The sequence below is a fragment of the Dryobates pubescens genome, chromosome 5 (assembly GCF_014839835.1).
Source record: "Dryobates pubescens isolate bDryPub1 chromosome 5, bDryPub1.pri, whole genome shotgun sequence".
Lineage (NCBI taxonomy): Eukaryota > Metazoa > Chordata > Aves > Piciformes > Picidae > Dryobates > Dryobates pubescens.
Window position 1 is genome coordinate 31,299,410 of NC_071616.1, and position 18,237 is coordinate 31,317,646.

The 18,237-nt window shown below is 39.5% G+C and overlaps 1 protein-coding gene across 1 annotated transcript in view; it reads left to right on the top strand.

Moving 5' to 3' along the window:
• KCNK10 (potassium two pore domain channel subfamily K member 10) overlaps positions 1-17,050 on the top strand; it is a 50,335-nt gene extending 33,285 nt beyond the window's left edge. The window contains exons 6-8 of the mRNA XM_009904836.2: positions 11,242-11,428; positions 13,523-13,665; positions 15,796-17,050. Of these exons, the coding sequence (XP_009903138.1) occupies positions 11,242-11,428; positions 13,523-13,665; positions 15,796-16,419 (954 nt within the window). The 3' untranslated portion in view covers positions 16,420-17,050. The remainder of the gene's footprint in view (positions 1-11,241; positions 11,429-13,522; positions 13,666-15,795) is intronic.
• The last annotated feature ends 1,187 nt before the right edge of the window (positions 17,051-18,237 follow it).

Genomic DNA, 18,237 nt, shown 5'->3' on the forward strand with positions numbered 1-18,237 from the left:
CAGCCTAGGCATAACATGCTTGTGAGAGTATTCCAGGATTTTCTGGCTTCTAGGATGAAGTCATTGCAAGCAGTTCCGGGACTTGGTTACTTCTTTCACTCCTCTGCCATACAGCATGACTACAGGATGAGTCCAGCAACAGAGCTGGTAGGGTGAGTCGCAATATAGAGATGTGAGTGAGCAGTCAGAGACATGGATAGTGACAAGGATGCACCACTGAAGCTTATATCTCAAGCAAATAGACTGCTCTGCACAGAAACACAACACCCCTGTAAACAACTCATGCTTCACTGAACCAGGGACTTGTCACAACAGACACATCTGCTACATGCCTGTCAGGTTTTCAGCTTAGAGAACCTGTTTGCTTATTGTTCTTTTGAGAAATGGTTTGCTCTAGATTAAGAGACTTGTGTTATGAAAATGATATATACTTTTTTTTTCTTTTTCTGAAAGTCAGTAATAGGCATCACCTTAATCTTGAAACAGTCCTAGGAAAAGTAGTTTTTAGTTGGACTATGGGGCTGGGGCAAGAGTCAGAGAAATCCTGCTGAGCTGGTAGAAACTGACTGCCAAAGATTTACCTTTCCTAAACTTTGGTGTTTGTCTTTCCGAATATAGAAGAACTACAATAGCTACTCTGTCGCTTAGATATTCAACTTCTTTTTTATTACTGTACAAGTCACAGGAATTGTCTGTACAAATCCTTATCTGAAAAGGTAAAATCCTGGGAAAGCAAATCCTGAGAAAAAAGCTTTGTACAAGAGAGGAGGAACAGTTAAAAACAGTCTTGTTTCTTTGTCTCCCCTCTGTCCATCCATTTGCTTTATTATCTCTACCTTTGCTCTCTCTCCTCCTCTTCTTGTCCTTGGCTCACATCAAACCCATAACATTATACCTGACATGGGTGTGTGACTGGTGAGTGAGTTCTCAGCAAAGTGTGATGTTCATAGAAGTTATTAGATGTTATCTTGAAGTACCACCTTTACCTCCTCTTTCCTATGCTAATGCCATAGTACAAGAGCCCTGTCTGCTTCATGCCAGACAGTCCTCACCCTGCACTTTCTCTTCCAGCCTTCAAATGGCATGGATTTTTCTCATTTTTGGCAGCTGAATCAAACTTTCAGATGAGATTGTCCCCAAAGTCAGAAATTCAAATCCAGATGACTGCTTAGTCAAATCAGTGAAATCATTCTGTATTTGCACTCTTGTCACTGAATGAAAAATCTGGGACATGTTAAATAGATCAATGTATTAAAACCTAAGTGATACATTAGCTAGTAAGATCCTCTTTGTAGTTCTGAATATATGGCCTGGCACATGTGATTCTGAGTAATTAAGTTAATGGAAGACTGATGGAAAAGTTTCCTCAGCACTTGCTGATATCTAATCAAAATATGCCAAGAATCAACACAATCTCTATCATTTTGTTTTGTGGCATTTAATTACTAGCCAGCATCAGTATGTTATTACATAAGCTGCTAAAAGCCCAGTGAGGATATTAACACACTATCTTTTCTTTTTTAATAAAGTGTTATTCATTGTGATTTTCTGTAATGGAAAACCCTACAATTTATTATTTTTTTTTTTTTAAATTTTAATTCAGTTAAGAACTTCCACAGGACAATGATCAATCTGCCATCTGCTGGCATCCTGTCTCTGGACAGAGCTGTCAGGATGGGGTGTGAAATTCAACCTGCTAGTGCACGTACACAGTATTATTCAAAAATGATATGGGATCTATGAGCTGAAATGCCAATGTTAGGAGCCTAACCTAACAATTTCCTGGTTTATTTCCACCAAAACAAGGTGGCTGAGAAATATAAAAAAACCAAGTCACCAGAAAGGAATCAATCCTGCATTTCCACAAACTAGTAAGAATTTCTTTTTGTTGCCGTAAAGACAGTAGAGAGCTAATTGCATTCTGTGACTGGTTTTTAGCACCTCAGTACTATAGAAGCCAGCCAGAAACAGGGCCTCAATGTACTAAGACATCATGGAAACACTGCTCTGTAAAAAATGCTTTTAAATGGTCAGGAAAATATATAGGCAGAGAAAAGGCAATAGTAGCAACAGTTGGAAGAAGTGCTTAGGTATGATAGAAACTAAGTGAAGCTGATGTGAAGATACATCTAGAATAATGGGAAAGTAGGAGCAAACAGCCACTTGTTGAAGGAGGACTGTAAAGATGTTGTGAGGCTGTGCAGAGAGAAAATTAGAAGAGCCAAATCCCATCTAGAAGTTAATTTGGCTACTGCTATGAAAGATAATAAAAATGTTTCTGCAAGTGCATTAGCAATGAAAGGAGGGAAAAGGAGAATCTCCATCCTTTATTGGATGAGAAGAGAAACAATGGCAATGGATGAGGTACTTAATGCCTTCTTTGCCTCAATCTTTAAAAGTCTGACCAGTTTTCTCCAGGTGCCCAGGCCCCTGAGCTGGAGGACAGGGTCACCTCCCCTATAATCCAAGGGGAGGTGGTTAGTGACTTGCTACACTGCTTGGATATACACAAGTTTGTCAGGTCAGATGGGATCAATCTAAAGGTACTGATGGAGTGGGCAGAATTTCTCACCAAGCCACTCTAAACCATTTATTAGCAGTCATGGCTAATTAGGCAAGTCCCAGTTGAATGGAGGTTGGCAAATGTCATGCCCATCTACAAGAAGGCATGGGAGGAGGATCCAGGGATCTACAGACCTGTCAGTCTGACCTCAGTGCCAGCAAAGGTTATGGGCCAGATCATCTTGAGTGCCATCACTGCCATCAGCACTGTTGAGGCCACACCTTGAATACAGTGTTCCGTTTTGGCCCCTCACTGGAGGAAGATTCCATGACATTGAGGTGCTGCGTTGTGTTCAAAGAAGAATAACAAAACTGATGAAGGGTTTAGAGAAAAAGTCTTATGACAAGTGGCTGTTGGAACAGAGCTTCTTTAGGCTGGAGAAAGAGGCTCAAAGGGGGCCTTTTGGCTTTCTACAGTTACCTGAGAGGAGGTTGTAGTGAGGTGGGTGTTGGTCTCTTCTCCCAAGTGACAAGCAGTAAGACAAGAGGTTTAGATTGGATATTAGGAAAAAATTCTTCACTGAAAGAGTTGTGAAACATTGGAACAAGCTGCCCAAAGGAGTGGTTGAATCACCATCCCTAGAAGTATTTAAATGATATGTACATGTAGTGTTTAGGGACATGGTTTAGCACCAGACTTGGTAGACTTATATAATGGTTGGACTTGATAATCCTAAAAGTCTTTTCCAACCTAAATGATTTTTATGATTCTATGACAGAGGAAATTTTCCCTCAAAATTTCCAGAAGTCACTTTCAACAGCCAAAGTAATGTTCCATATGAACTTGGTAAGACTCCTGCAGGAAAACTTCCAGAAAATGCTGCCTGATAACTGTTTAAGTCTGTTGAGCACTCCTGAAATGAAGGGTTTCATTGTCAACATGTGTGCTCCATGTTGGAAAACTCTTGGTGTGTTTTCATCTGAGGTATCAGTAACGTGTCTGTTAAAAAGAGAACCGTTACTTTCTGATTGTGCATAGAAAGCAGCCATTGTAGTATATAAACCCAAGATCCTTTGCTGTCTTCAGGGTTTTCTTCCCCTACTTTGCCTTTTCTGTTGTAGAGTGCCTAATGTTTTTGGAACTGTTTGAATGTGTACAAAGAATTAATTAATAAATCAAAGACATGTGTAGTAGGCTATTGGTGGCTTAAAAATTAATCCAAAGTAAGAAAGTATTTGGCAATTGACAACTGAGTTCCCAAACCTGTCTATGGATGATGGACAGCACAGAGATTTCAGCTCACTGTTGTTATTTTTGTTTCTTCAGTAGCCTAATAAACAACAAGGCAACCAGTACCAGAACAAGAGGACACAGTCTCAAGCTGTGCCAGGGGAGGTTTAGGCTGGATGTTAGGAAGAAGTTCTTCATAGAAAGAGTGATTGGCCATTGGAATGGGCTGCCCAAGGAGGAGGTGGAGTCACCATCACTGGAGGTGTTTAGGAAGAGACTTGATGGGGTGCTTGGTGCCATGGTTTAGTTGATTAGATGGTGTTGGGTGATAGGTTGGACTCGATGATCTCAAATGTCTCTTCCAACCTGGTCAATTCAATTCAATTCAATTCAATTCAATTCAATTCAATTCAACTCCAATTCAATTCAACTCCTATTCTATTCTATTCTATTCTATTCTATTCTATTCTATTCTATTCTATTCTATTCTATTCTAAGAAGGCTGAAAATGGGAATATTAAGCCTAGAAAATTTTGGAGCCAGTGCTTCTGTATTTTCGTAACACAGTATCAGCACTCACATTATGGCTGCAGCAAGATCCATGCATAGAGGTTTGCAAAAATAACTTTGGAGAAAGCTGCTGCTCTGTGAGAAGCTTGCTACATATTCCATCTGGGTCTAAACAAACACCCTGCAGAAGTGTGGGTTTATGGGGAAAACCAGCAATGTGAAAAAAAGAAATCCTTCTTTACTCTGCCCCATGCTTTGCATGTATTCAGGACTCTCTCTCCCAAGCTTAGTAACAAATGTCAGTGTTTACAGCTTTTTATATCTGTCTGCCCTATGGTACTTACTACAGTTAAGAAATAGGGGATGGGTTTGCGTCTTGTGCAGCAATAGCAGTATTCTTTATAAAATATGATAACTAAAATAGCACTGAGGCACCAAAAGAGCTAGTTAGACACAGTAGGGGAAGCCTGTTTCTAGTGGAATGGTTCAAACCACTGTTCTTAACCCATAAAAGTGTCTGAAATGTCATAAATATTTAAAAATATATTATGTAGAATTTTGCTGCTATGCTTTGAAGGAAGGGTGGTGAGTAGGCCCTGGCTGGCAGCAAGCAATCACACAGCTGCTTGCTCACTCCCCTCCCTACAACAGTGTGGGGAGAAAAATAGGATGGACAAGATTAATAAAACTCATGGGTCAGAATAAAGACAGCAAAATCGCTTACCAAGTATTGTCATGAGCAACCAGACTTGACTTGGGGATTTTAATTTATCACAAATTTGTTTAAATTTTTAATTACCCAGCTGGGCATTTATAAATTAAAAATAAAACAAAACCACAAAAACCAGAAGAGACAAGCATTCTGTCGTGAAACCACCTAGCTTGCTGTGGGACAGGAAGGAAGGCAAGTTGATTTACCATGCTTTGAGACCAAGGTTATTTACAATCAGCAGGTGCTTGTTTAAATGAAGATCTGCCAAGCAGGCCTGCCAAAGAGCTGAAGGAGGGAGTCTTACAAAGATAAGATGGTCCTGTTTTGGCTAAAAATGGTGAATCAGGCTCAAATAACATAAACACTCAAGTTCAAATCAGTTTTTGAGGACCAGGGTGCCCAAACAAAGACTTCTGCCTAATTAACTGTAATTTTAATATTAAAACTGACACCCCTCAATATGTTGATGAGGAAAATCAAGTATATGCTAGACATATATGACTATGCTACTCAATGTTCCTCCAAAATCATGCTAGATGTCACCTAGAATGCAGGGATAACATGGGCTGGGGTGCAAAACTCATGAGAGGGACATCTTGATGCATGCTTCCTCTGGCATCAGGGAGTGCAGGTGGTCCTTGCACTGGTACCAAGGTCAGTGAGGGAGGGTGCAAGTGTGGGCCAGCACCACCACCAGCTGCAGCAGCAACTGAGGCCAGGGGAGAGGACAGAGACGAGGACAGCCAACAGTCTGTGCTCCTTTTCCTCCAGCCAGGACAGGGACAGCTTTCTTGGTGAGAACCATGCCTTCAATATATGGCTGAACTTTTGCTGCATTACTGTTAGAGCTATAGCAAAGGTTTGCATCTCCATTGGGTGTTACCCAGGGTTTATTAATCCTGAAACCATCTTGCAGTCAGTGCGCTTATCACCAGCAATCCCAAATCTGTTGTATCTGTCACTTTGACCAATTAAACCATTTGATTGTTTTAACTGTCTGGGCTGTGTCAGAGCAAGTCCTTATTGAGGCACTGAAAAGTGGATGCAAAAATTAATTTTGCTAAATAATTCACACAGGAGTTCTGGGCTCTGAGACAGGCAAACATACTGACCTTTTATTTTAACAAAATACTGTCTTTCATCCCCCTTTCCCGGATTCGGCTTCACTCTCAGGCTTACTTCACTCCAGACACCTCTCCTCCACCCATGTTACTGCCACAAATTACACTCAGTCCCTCCAGTGCAGCAATGCACAGCTCAGGGCTTGTGGTCAGGACACACCCTGCCTGTTCTAGTGCTGGTTTTCCACGGGCCACAGTTTTTCCAAGGAAGCATGTGATCTGCCACTGAGCACCTCCCATTCTCCTGACCTTGTTATTCTCTCCTCCATTCCATCCTCCTCTGCCTGTCCAGTATTTTGACAATTTAAAAAATGCATTTTCCCAGAGGTGCCTCAGTGTTGGCTGAGAAGACTTAGTGGCATCTGTTGGAGCTGGATGGTACCAACTGTGTTCAGAGAACGTAGACGAACAAAAGATTTGTATATTGTTCTCAGATGTTATCTCTAAGCCAGCAATGCTTAAAATTCATTTTGGTGTGGCCACATTTAGACTGTGAAGGAGCTAGGACAAGTTAGAAAGAAATCCACAATGACAGTTATATGCAGCAGTGAGGTTCACACAACCATACTGCTGGTCACTGGTGGAGCTCTGTGAGGCCAGTGCTGTGCCAGTCTTTCTGTCCAACATGTCCACTGAGATATGTGTCAGGCTCTGGAACAGGGCTAGCTTTCATTTGACTGATTTCAAAGGCAAGCAGTGTGAACCTTTGTCTATCTGCACTACCTACAGTAACCTAGCAAAAATGTTTTCACTATAGAGATACCTGGTGTTTGAGGCAGAGGGAAAAATGGAACCAATATATCTGATATTCTGTTTTATTCTTTGAGTACCAAGACTAGCTTTCCTCTTGTTAAAATATTTTGATCTGGAGAAAGTGATTTAGAAGACACACTAATTAGTGCATGGGCAGAGACAATCTGTTCCAAAAGTAACTGGCAGTAGGTGAAGCAGACAAAAGAAATGTTAAAGAAATATATTTTCCTCAGAAAAGTGCTCCAAAATGCAGTCTTATGGAGAGATGAGGGCAGTGTTTTTCAAGAAGGCACAATATACTAGCACTAAAGGTATGCCATTGGTCCTCTAGCCGAAAAGGTAAACAACTTGCTTTGAATCTTGTAGACATTTGTCAGTAATTCAGGAAAGAAAATATTTGGAAGACAGAGGAACCATCTGAGCTCACTGTGAAGCAGCAAATGTTCCAGTGCTATTTTTGGTTGAGTAGTATTGTATGTTGAGGGAGTTTCTGTGAAATGGGAGGTGACACTACAAAAATCTTGGAATCTGTCTACTTGAAATATGCTGTTCATGGAAAGGAATATATACCATCCCTGTGGCCTCAGCATAGGAAGTTAAGAACCTGCCTGAGTTAATGGCTAGAAATGGTCCCTTATAGATTGTTATATAAAGGAAAACTATCCAACTACTCTTCTTAGATCCCTCCTTTGATCTTTTCCAGATTCTCTCAAAGTTGAATTATATTGAAGCCTCTCTCATTAGTAGGCACTAATTTATTTGTATTTGGTGAATGTCTCAGAAATTATCTACTTCATCAATATGGATAGTACTTGTTGGTAAAACGAAACTTACCAAAAAAATTAATAGTGGTGAACTGTTTCACTTTGACATGTGTAGAAAATCATGTATTTATGCCACAAAATGGGCACAGAGGATGCATTAGCCTCGCTTGAGTTGGCCAGCTATTTGCCTGTGTTTGGCTTCAGATTGCAAATACTATTTGAAACAGAAAGTTCCTTCAGTATTAGATTCCTAAATATAATTCTTGTATGTTAGTAAAGCCAGTGTACTGCTGGAGAACATTTTCCACAAGTCTGTTAGAAGTTCACATACTGTGGGATCACTGGATTTACCTACATTTCTTTGGCAGACAGACCTATTACACTGCAAAAATCTGCAGATCTTAATGAGTCCTATATCAGAATCTGGATGGTATGACAAGGCCAGGAAGGGGGAGGGAAAGGTGGCAAGTGGAAAACCAATTCTATATAGAATACATAGAATACATAGAATAAACCAGGTTGGAAGAGACCTTCAAGATCATCGCGTCCAACCCATCAACCAATCCAACACCGCCCAAACAACTAACCCACGGCACCAAGCACCCCGTCAAGTCTTCTCCTAAAAACCTCCAGTGATGGCGACTCCACCACCTCCCCAGGCAGCCCATTCCAATGGGCAATCACTCTTTCTGTATAGAACTTTTTTCTAACATCCAGCCTGAACCTCCCCTGGCGCAGCCTGAGACTGTGTCCTCTTGTTCTGGTACTGGCTGCCTGGGAGAAGAGACCAACATCTGTCTGTCTACAACCTCCCTTCAGGTAGTTGTAGAGAGTAATAAGGTCACCCCTGAGTCTGCTCTTCTCCAGGCTAATCATGGTGATCAGGGCATTAGGCTGTAAAAAAGAGAGATCTTTTATGGGTATCTGTAATCTTGTGCAAATTTTAGTCTATTTTTTTTTTTTCAAACAAAGTCAAAAGCTTGAGATATGAACCTTTTCAGATTTCTCATACTTGGTATATTTATATCTATATATCTATCTGTCTGTCTATCTATCTCTATAATCTGTATGTATATCTTTTAATAATGACTTGGTAGCAGGGTAATACACTGATACTGATTAGATTACAGGGTAATCTAATCTTGTGTTAATATAACTGTGCCAGACCTGCAATATAAAGGTTGCATTTCCCTATTCTTGAGAACCTGGGCAGCACAAAATTATTGTCTTTGTAGGCTGGATGTTAGGAAGAAGTTTTTCACAGAAAGAATGATTGGCCATTGGAATGGGCTGCCCAGGGAGATGATGGAGTCACCATCACTGGAGGTATTTAAGAGGGGACTGGATGGTGCCATGGTTCAGTTGATTAGATGGTGTTGGGTGATGGGTTGGACTTGATGATCTCGAAGGTCTTTTCCATGAAGTAATTCTACTTATGAGTATTGCTTTTATGGTGGTTTATTGTTTGTTTGGTTGGGTTTTTTTCCCTTTCAGTAGCTCTAAAAATCCTCTGCCTGATTCACCATTGCTTTCTGACTTCATTTGCACCAGTGGAAGAATAAGGAAAAGGCAGACCCTCAGCTGTTCTGCTTTTGTGGAAATGACTGAGGTGTACAATAACCATGAATCAGGCCTTTCAGAAGAGCCACTTATCAACATCATTACCATTTTTACTTTAAAAACCCCAACAACCTTTGGCTGAATTTATCGCTCATGAACAAGTGGATGTCCTGAACATTTGGTCTTGAAATGCATTTTAATATTGATTTATGGGGACTGGAGGAAGGTTTACTATGCATAACTTTGCTTTACTAGCAAGACCTGGCAGCTCCAAACTACTTTTTGTCCAAGGATTCCTGGTATTGTACAGTGCTGAGTGTACCTTGTAACTTCCACTGTAGTGAGGTGTTTCCCATTTTATTTTTATGTACCATGAAACAGAAATGTTTCATAGAAGTGAATAAGTCACCTTGTCCAAACAGTTAAAATAAACAAGAACGTGGTTAAATCCTGGTCCTGCATGACAAAATACAGTTGCGCCAATCCAAGACAGCATGTAACATCCATGTGATCAGTTACTTTTCCTTCACTGCCCCTTCACTTCTTTCCTTCACTTTTCCTTCACTTCTGAAGCCCCACTGTTGGGAATGTGGGTCCTTAACTCATAAAGAAGTTAGATCATCTCTTAGTATTTTAGCAAATTGTTCAAATGGCTCCCCAGGAAAAGAGGAACTAAGAAGTCAAGTAAGGTTTTGTAGTCTCACGGTTTTTTCTCCTTGGTATTTCAGTGGCAGTTTTTCCTAAGTCTACTAATTGGTTAACCTTATTTATGACATTATATTACTATTTCTATTTAACTATTTTGGTTCAGCCAGACACAGAAAACAATGCACACACACACAAAAAGAAAATAAATTAAGTGCAAAGATCATCTCAAACAGTTTCAGAACTAAAACTATTTCTGAAACATGGTATATTTATTCTTCTACCTGAATTCTAAAGGCAGAGCATCCCAGGTCAGATGAGTGCCCAATGAGTGTCAGACTTTGCACCTCCAAAATAAACACTCATGCTTCAGTGGCAGCAGTAGTACTGTTCACAACCTGCTTAGATATTAACCTGTTGAAGCAATATCCCTTCTGTATATTAAAAAGATAACTTCTGAGACCTTATTTCCTGTCTAGGCAATGTTGTAATCTGAAATGAGATCTCTTTTCTGTATTAAGGAATATACTTGATTTGGAAAACTAATTTGGAAATATGTGACTTGCAGTGACCTCCACATTCCTTTTCTAGGATAAATACAGAATTTACACTGCCACTGTAATTAATCCAGTAGGATTTATATTAATTTCTTATGAGTCTGTATTGAATTTTGAGTTTATTTACAGCACAGAAAATCTGAAATACATCTGCTATTTTGTGTTATTTCAGTATTAATGGAGATTTATGTGATCTAAGAGTTTAAAATGTTGCAATTACACTGCTCATATTTGTATTCCGTTTATAGCAGCTAGTAACATTCATACTATTTGTTCAAGAGCTTTCTAATGTGGATTTATGTAGGTAATTTTATCTCAGGTTGCTTGGTATTTGACATAAATCCCCTATTTAAACCAATAATATAACTACCTATTTTTTTTAAAAAGGAGATTTAGCCTTTGTATTTGTGAATGAAAGCTGGAAATCCTGAGATTAGAAAACCCAAAGCATGAATTATTTCCACATAAAATCTCAGGGATTTAAAGAAAAAAGGATTCACTTTTGGTTTAGTCTTGGTCTGGCTTGTTGAATGCTTGGTGCTCCTGAGGCAATGTGGGTGTACATATAGAAGGACAGAGGTGTGCATATGCATCAAATCTGAACTGGAGTGTACTGGAGCCTTTCCAAAGCTCAGGATTGTAAGCTATGTTTCTGGTAAGTTAGTAATTGCCTAATGCATGGAAGATGGGAATCACAATTTTCTGAGGGCAGGGTTCCAACATGAAGAGAAGGTTGTTTTCTGCATAACATGCTCACAAAACACAGAAAGAGAAATATCAGGTGACATTGGCATGATCAGTCTGCCTTTCACAAAATGTACAGTCACAGAAATCCACCCCAAAATATGTTGTTGGTTTTTTTTTCTTCCTTATTTCCTTTCTCTAGAAAAAGCAAGTGAGTCAAACAAAGATCCGGGTGATCTCTACCATCCTCTTCATCCTGGCAGGCTGCATTGTCTTTGTGACCATTCCTGCAGTTATCTTCAAACACATTGAGGGATGGACAGCCTTGGAGTCCATCTACTTTGTGGTTGTCACTCTGACTACTGTTGGCTTTGGTGACTTTGTAGCAGGTGAGCAGCTCCAAGCATAGGTGCTGTGTATGAGAGCTTTGGTTCTTAGAATTTGTTTTCTGGTTAAGAAAGGAGGCTTTTCACAATGTATTATGTTCCAGTGAAATGATGCCAGGTGTTTCTGTTGGGATTACTGTGCAACAGGACACCAGGTTAATATAAGTTCTAGGTGCTTTGCCATCTACAGATTGCAAGCGTTCAGCAATATAGATAACGTGATCCTGGTACGTCCTGATAATCTTTTATCATGCAATGAATTATGCACAAGTCAAATTACTTTCTTGAATTTGAGATTTGTATTGGTCCATTAGGCCTCAATCTGAAGCTGATTGCTGGAGCAAGTAGTCAAAATGATGAATGGATAAAGTTTTTAGAAAGTAAGGTTGAGCCATAGAGCTGGAGAAATCTGGGCTGCAGGAGCTGCAGAATTTCTGAAGCTGCATTTTGTTCTATAACCTTGGCAGAAATTTTGACATTGCAGTTATGCTGTTAGGAAAAACTGATTTAGGATGAGGAGTAATGGGGTATGCATCTCAGTTCTAGGAGGATGCTCTCCAAGATTAATACAACACTAGCAAGAACTATAAATATCCATCCTTATCAGTTTCCAAAGAGGGAGTCAAGCCTGTTGACTGGAGAGATGAGAGATTTTTCTTTTTCACTTTACTGCTTTGCTAGGAAAAAAGGTGGTTAAAATAAGTGGATTTTTTCCTGGCAGTACATGCCCCCCAGACCTCATTCCTGTTAGTGGTCCTAATTGAAGGCATTAAGATGCCTATGTTACAGTCGTATTATTCTGCTGCTGTGTTACTTTCTATAAATCCGTGAAACATGAACAAATTAAAAACATCAACTGAAACTACAGGGATATATGAAATTTTCTTTCCAGAAGAGCTATAGACAAGTCTTTTTGTAGACAAGAATTTGAGTTTATTATTTATTTTTTTTAAAATGATATACTCATATAGAAGACATGAAATATTGAGGAAAAAAAAGCACTGAAAAAAGAGAGCCCCAGATATGAAAAAAAACCAAACCCCTAACATTGTACAAGAATTAATGCACAGAAGTGACTGCATGAGCTTTGTCCATTTTAACTACTTGAATGTGAACAGAAGCTCGCTGATAAAATATTTTGTCTTTGTGGTAGCACAGTGTGAAATAAAAATAACACAATGTTTTTTTCTCAAGCATATTACACTTCAGCATTGTTTTCTTTAATAATATAATAGTTGAAAAGCCCTGAATATTAGATGAAATTTTTCTAAAGCCAGTATGATTAGGAGAATACAGTCCAAAGCAGGGTGGCTACTAGCAACCAGGATTTTTCAAAAATTAAAGAAAGGACTCTGAATGCAAAAATTTCTGAGGTGATCTCATGATGTTTAAGGCTGAAGTTCACTAGAAGATTTGGGTTTCATTGCTGATTTTGGGACAGATTTTCTGTCACTTTTATTGTCTGTCACTTTAAACTCTCAGTGTCTCTCTCCCTTCAATATCAAAGGGAAAATACTACATTGTATTTGGTAAAATTGCATCAATGATGCTATGCTGATTTATTCCACCTAGAATGTGTCTGAGCTCTTGCCAAACTGATAAAGTTGCTGTACTACTGTTGCACATAAAATTGTAGGTGGAGCCAGAAAGAACAGAATATCTGATAGGCTGAAAAAAGTGGTCTCATGCTTTCTCAAGTCGCCTGATCACTCTGTAAAACAGACCTAGACAATCTGCTTAACAGCAAGCTTCCTCAGGGACACATATGATCAGAAGAGCTTCGTTGTGCCATAGCAACAGCAGCTCCCACCTCCCATTGTTTCCTTCTCATAAAGACTGGAATAAAGAGAGTGATTCATGCAGAGAGATTAATATCAAAATCAATATTTAGGTCCCTGCCAGTTCTTAAATGTCTGAGGTTATGCAGGGGTGTTTGATCACATTCCTCCCATTTGACAGGCCTCTCCTCTGTTATTAGAACTACAGTGGTATTGGCAAGAGTTAAGAAATACTTTCAGGAATTTCTCACAGTTACAGATATTTTGTCATAAGTTTAGCATTTCACGGTTCCTAGGCATAAATATATGTTTCTTTCAGGAGGAAATGCTGACATCCATTACCGGGAGTGGTATAAGCCCTTAGTGTGGTTCTGGATCCTTGTTGGCCTTGCCTATTTTACTGCTGTCCTGAGTATGATTGGAGACTGGTTAAGAGTCTTGTCTAAGAAGACAAAAGAAGAGGTATGACTAATAATTTGTCAGCAGCTTGTCATTTTATAAAAACACTTTTAGTGCCTGATTTCTGCTTGTCTAAAGAAGGATGCTCCTCTGTGTGACCAATACTAAATATTCCCTGTGGTTTACTCCACTGTCTTTGGTATCCAGCTAGTTCTGATTTTAGCTTCTTCACAAAGGGAAAAAAAAGCAACTGAACCAGCCTAGATTGTTACACCTCTGTCAGTACTACCAAATACACAGAACACATCAGTAAGATTTCAATTATGGAATAAGGGAGGCCAATCTTTACTCTGAAACTAGCTGCAAAATTGTGACAAAAATGTCAGTGTTCTGTCTTTGAAAACTGGAGATGCTTATGCTTTGAATACATTGTGTGGCTCTCTTCATTATGAGACAAGAATCTGCCTTTAAACCAGGGTTTTATATTGAGTTTTCCCATCTTTCCCTATGACAGAGATTATGGTTCTGAATAAGAGTTTAATGTCAAGTCCCTTACAGAATACCATGATTAAAAATCGAAGAAACTGCCTAGTGAACATCAGCAGAATCATGATTAAACTCACTGAGAGAATGCCCTCCATGCTTCAAAGACAGTATTGTTATAGCTTCACTCAAGAGTGGGAAATAGAAGGCAATTGCCATGACTCCAGAGATGAAGCCTGTTGTGGATGATGTTAATAAGATAATTTCAGTTTTGAGGGCAGTATCCTCCTTCATTACTAGCAAAGCATTAGCCAAAGAGCAAGCATAGAAAAAGTTTATAATTTTGTGAAGGCATCTGCACTTCCCAAAGCCCAGTGCATTCCCAGTGCATCTCTATGAATAAACAGGGCTTCAGAAAGAGTTTAGCTGTCAGATTGATCATCAGCAGGCACCCAAAGATGGCAATCTGATCTATCATGGTGAATGTGTTGCTGCCATAAGTTACGCAGTTCTAATTGGACACCTGCATATCTGACCTGAGGAACCAAAGGTGACTTTCTTGTGGATCACTGAATGGAGAAACTGAGTTCTAGCTACAGCAGCCCAAAGAAACCATTGACGGATGTAGACATCATACTCCTGAATCTGTTCCTTAGCTGAGCTGTTCTTTGACTGTGATATTGCTTGGTCATTTGTCCTCTTTTTGTCATTTTTGGAATAAATCTTCATTCAATACAGCAGCCATGTAAGTGCTTTATTCTTAGCCATTATTCCACTCTCAGGTGCAAAGGAGGAAAAGAGAGCGAAGCAGAGCAAAGCACATTTAAATTGTGCTCATGTGCCCACACAGAATATGTGTTGACAACTCCTGCAGCTAGCTTGAGAGGGTGGTATTTGGACAGTTATGCAATGGAAGCCTACATTAAAGACAGATACATTTATCCCTGAGAATGAACTCTTGACTGGATCAGGTCTGCTTGAAATTATCTAAGAGGCATTTCCAATGTTAATTTCTCTGTGGCACCAAACAGAAGCTTCAGTGAGACCAAACAATTCCACCCATGAGCAATGTGGGAAGATAGATTACTGTACTGCTACACTGGTTGTTGTGCTATTCTAAAACATATTGGTATAACTACAGGAGATTAATTTTCCCAAAAAGAGAAAGGTACCATTGGAAAAGGAGATACAGAATACAGAATTAACCAGGTTGGAAAAGACCTCAGAGATCATCAGGTCCAACCTATCACCCAACATCCTCTAACTCAACCATGGCACCAAGTGCCTCTTTCAGGCTCTTTTAAACACCTCCAGTGATGGTAACTCCATCACCTCCCTGGGCAAATTTTGCTCATTCCTGACCATCTACCACTGACGCTGCAAGTCGGAATTCTTGTTCTTAACTAATGAGGGATTAGCATGAACACCTCCCATCATGTAACACAGCTGTAAAATGTGTGGGGTAGCAAAATGTGAAAGAGCAGACAAGTTACACGCCACACAAGTCATTAGTTAGCCGCTAGTTGACGTTCTTAGAACTTGCCCAGTATAGGCAGTGCTGAAGTTTAGGTTCAAGTAGATGTACTGTAGCTGGGACCAGTCACTGATTCTACACCAGACAATAAAGTTTTTGTACTACTCTTCTATAGGAAGACAATTGCTTCATTTGGCTTTTTCTTTAGTTCATTTATCTTTCCTGTTGTTGTAAAGGTTGGAGAAATCAAAGCCCATGCAGCTGAGTGGAAAGCGAATGTGACGGCTGAGTTCAGAGAGACGCGGAGGCGGCTCAGCGTGGAGATCCATGACAAACTTCAGCGGGCAGCCACCATCCGGAGCATGGAGCGCAGGCGTCTGGGCCTGGACCAACGAGCCCACTCCTTAGACATGCTGTCTCCAGAGAAGCGCTCTGTCTTTACTGCCTTGGAAACGGGACGCTTCAAGGCCTCTTCTCAGGAAAGCATCAACAACAGGCCTAACAACCTGCGCCTTAAAGGGCCAGACCAGCTCAACAAGCATGGTCAGGGGGCATCTGAGGACAACATCATTAACAAGTTTGGATCATCTGCTAAGATGACCAAAAGAAAAAACAAAGACCTCAAAAAGACCATCCCTGAAGATGTGCGTAAAATTTACGAGACCTTCCGAAACTACTCCTTGGATGAAGAAAAAAAGGAAGACGAGACGGAGAAGATGTGTAATTCTGAGGACTCTTCTAGCACTGCAGTCCTAACCAACTGCATCCAGCAGCACTCAGATCTGGAGAATGGAGTGATCCCAAATGAAACCAAAGAAAAGGAACATGAAAACAAAGCATTACTTGAAGATGGAAATTAAATGTAAAAGATGCTTGACTTGAATTAACAATGTTAGTGTTTTTATATACATATATATATTGAGACACGTGCCTTATACAGACTCCTTATTCAGTCTGAACTATATAGCATCGAAGAATATTTCACTGTGCCATAAAGACTCAAGCTTGCTCTGCCAAAACAATTCAGGAACACAGCACTGCATAATGGCAACAGAAAGCTACGCACATGGAAATTTCAGCCCGTGGAAGATTACCTGGGCAAGACACAAAGGAAGAGACTGAACCATGGCAACATCACCAGAGTGCTCCTACCATATTAAACAAAGGGCAGCTATGTAAGAAGAGCATTTGAAAGGGATGAAAAGGAGTCTGTCTTTGTAATAGAGTATGCATCCATAAAGCCTTCCCCTGGTGATTTAAAAGAGGAGAAATGATTGGAACAAACTAGAAACTTTCAGTAAGGCTTAGTTTACATTTTGGCACGTGATCCAAGCTAGATTTTTCTTGGTTTTGTTTTGTTTTTGAATGAGATGCATCATCTTTCTAAACTCCAGAAGAATGTCTGTGGGCACAGCCACCAGCTGGGTGCTGGATGGGAAAAATAGAGACATATTTAAGGGTCGGATTGCTCTTTTCATTAAAATAAAATTTAAAAAATTAAAAAAAAAAAAAGAAAAAAAGAAAAAAAAAACCTCTGTGGGTATTAAACTTTATCACTAACAAAAAAAAAAACACAAAACCACAACAAAACAGCAACAACAAAAAAGAAAATAAACACATGGATTTTTTTTTTTCCTTGTGTGGGAAATATTCAATGAAAACTCACAACAAGAAAGAGCATACGAAGAAAATACAACATCTTGTGCTATGTTGTTTAAAAGAAGAGAAACATTAATTTAATGATATTTGGCTAGTTGTATAAAATAGTGGGTCAACAGGTTTTTTTAAAAGAATTTCTCATTCCCACTTTCTACCACTGAAAAACACCCTTCAATTTTAATGCTTAAGACTATGAAGACAGAAGGAAAGATATAGCTTTTGCATGTCAGCAAACTGCTGTTCTCTGTAGCTGAATCTGAATTTTAAAAAGCAGACACAAAGGTGCACACGTTATTCCAGTGAGGGCCAGGGCACCATAGAATCTCAGGGCTCTCTACTCCTTTTGCTGGATTTGGGTTTAGACATGAGCTGCAGTCATAATCTCAGAAAAAGAAGAAAGAAAAAAGAAATTTAGGAAAAGAAGTTGAGAAAAATATGGTGGTAATCTTTTAAGTGCTTAAAGCTTTAAGTGCCATTACTCCTGTCATATTTTGTAACTTTTTAAACAGGTGTTTTAAATTATTTGGTTTATTTCCTTTCAGATACTGTCTTTGTTTGACGTTTGCTCTCTTGATAAAATTTGAACATGAGCTTCTGCATTTCTAGACTTAAATGTAACCAAACTATGGGCATTTTTTATATATCTTTTGTGGTGTCTGGATATATGGATACAAGAAATACAAATATCCCTAGACGTCACAGTAAATAGTCAAAGAAAGGCTGCAAAATAATTAATGGAATTGCAAAACACAGTAAATTTTGGTAGCCTCAGCCTGTGGGCTACTGTGTTTGCCATTGCAGATAGAAGATTTTGCATGTTGGAAATGAGATACATGTGATTGCACCAGCAATGCTTTCCCTGCACCTTCACAAAATCCTAAATAGCCTGCAATTCAAACCGTAGGCTTAGAGATAAAGTAAGCGTGGATGTAAGTGGCAGAGACGTACTGAGTCTTACAAGTTAGTCAAACGTACAAACGCTCACAGGTCATACAGGCACAGGCTTTAGGAATGCATGC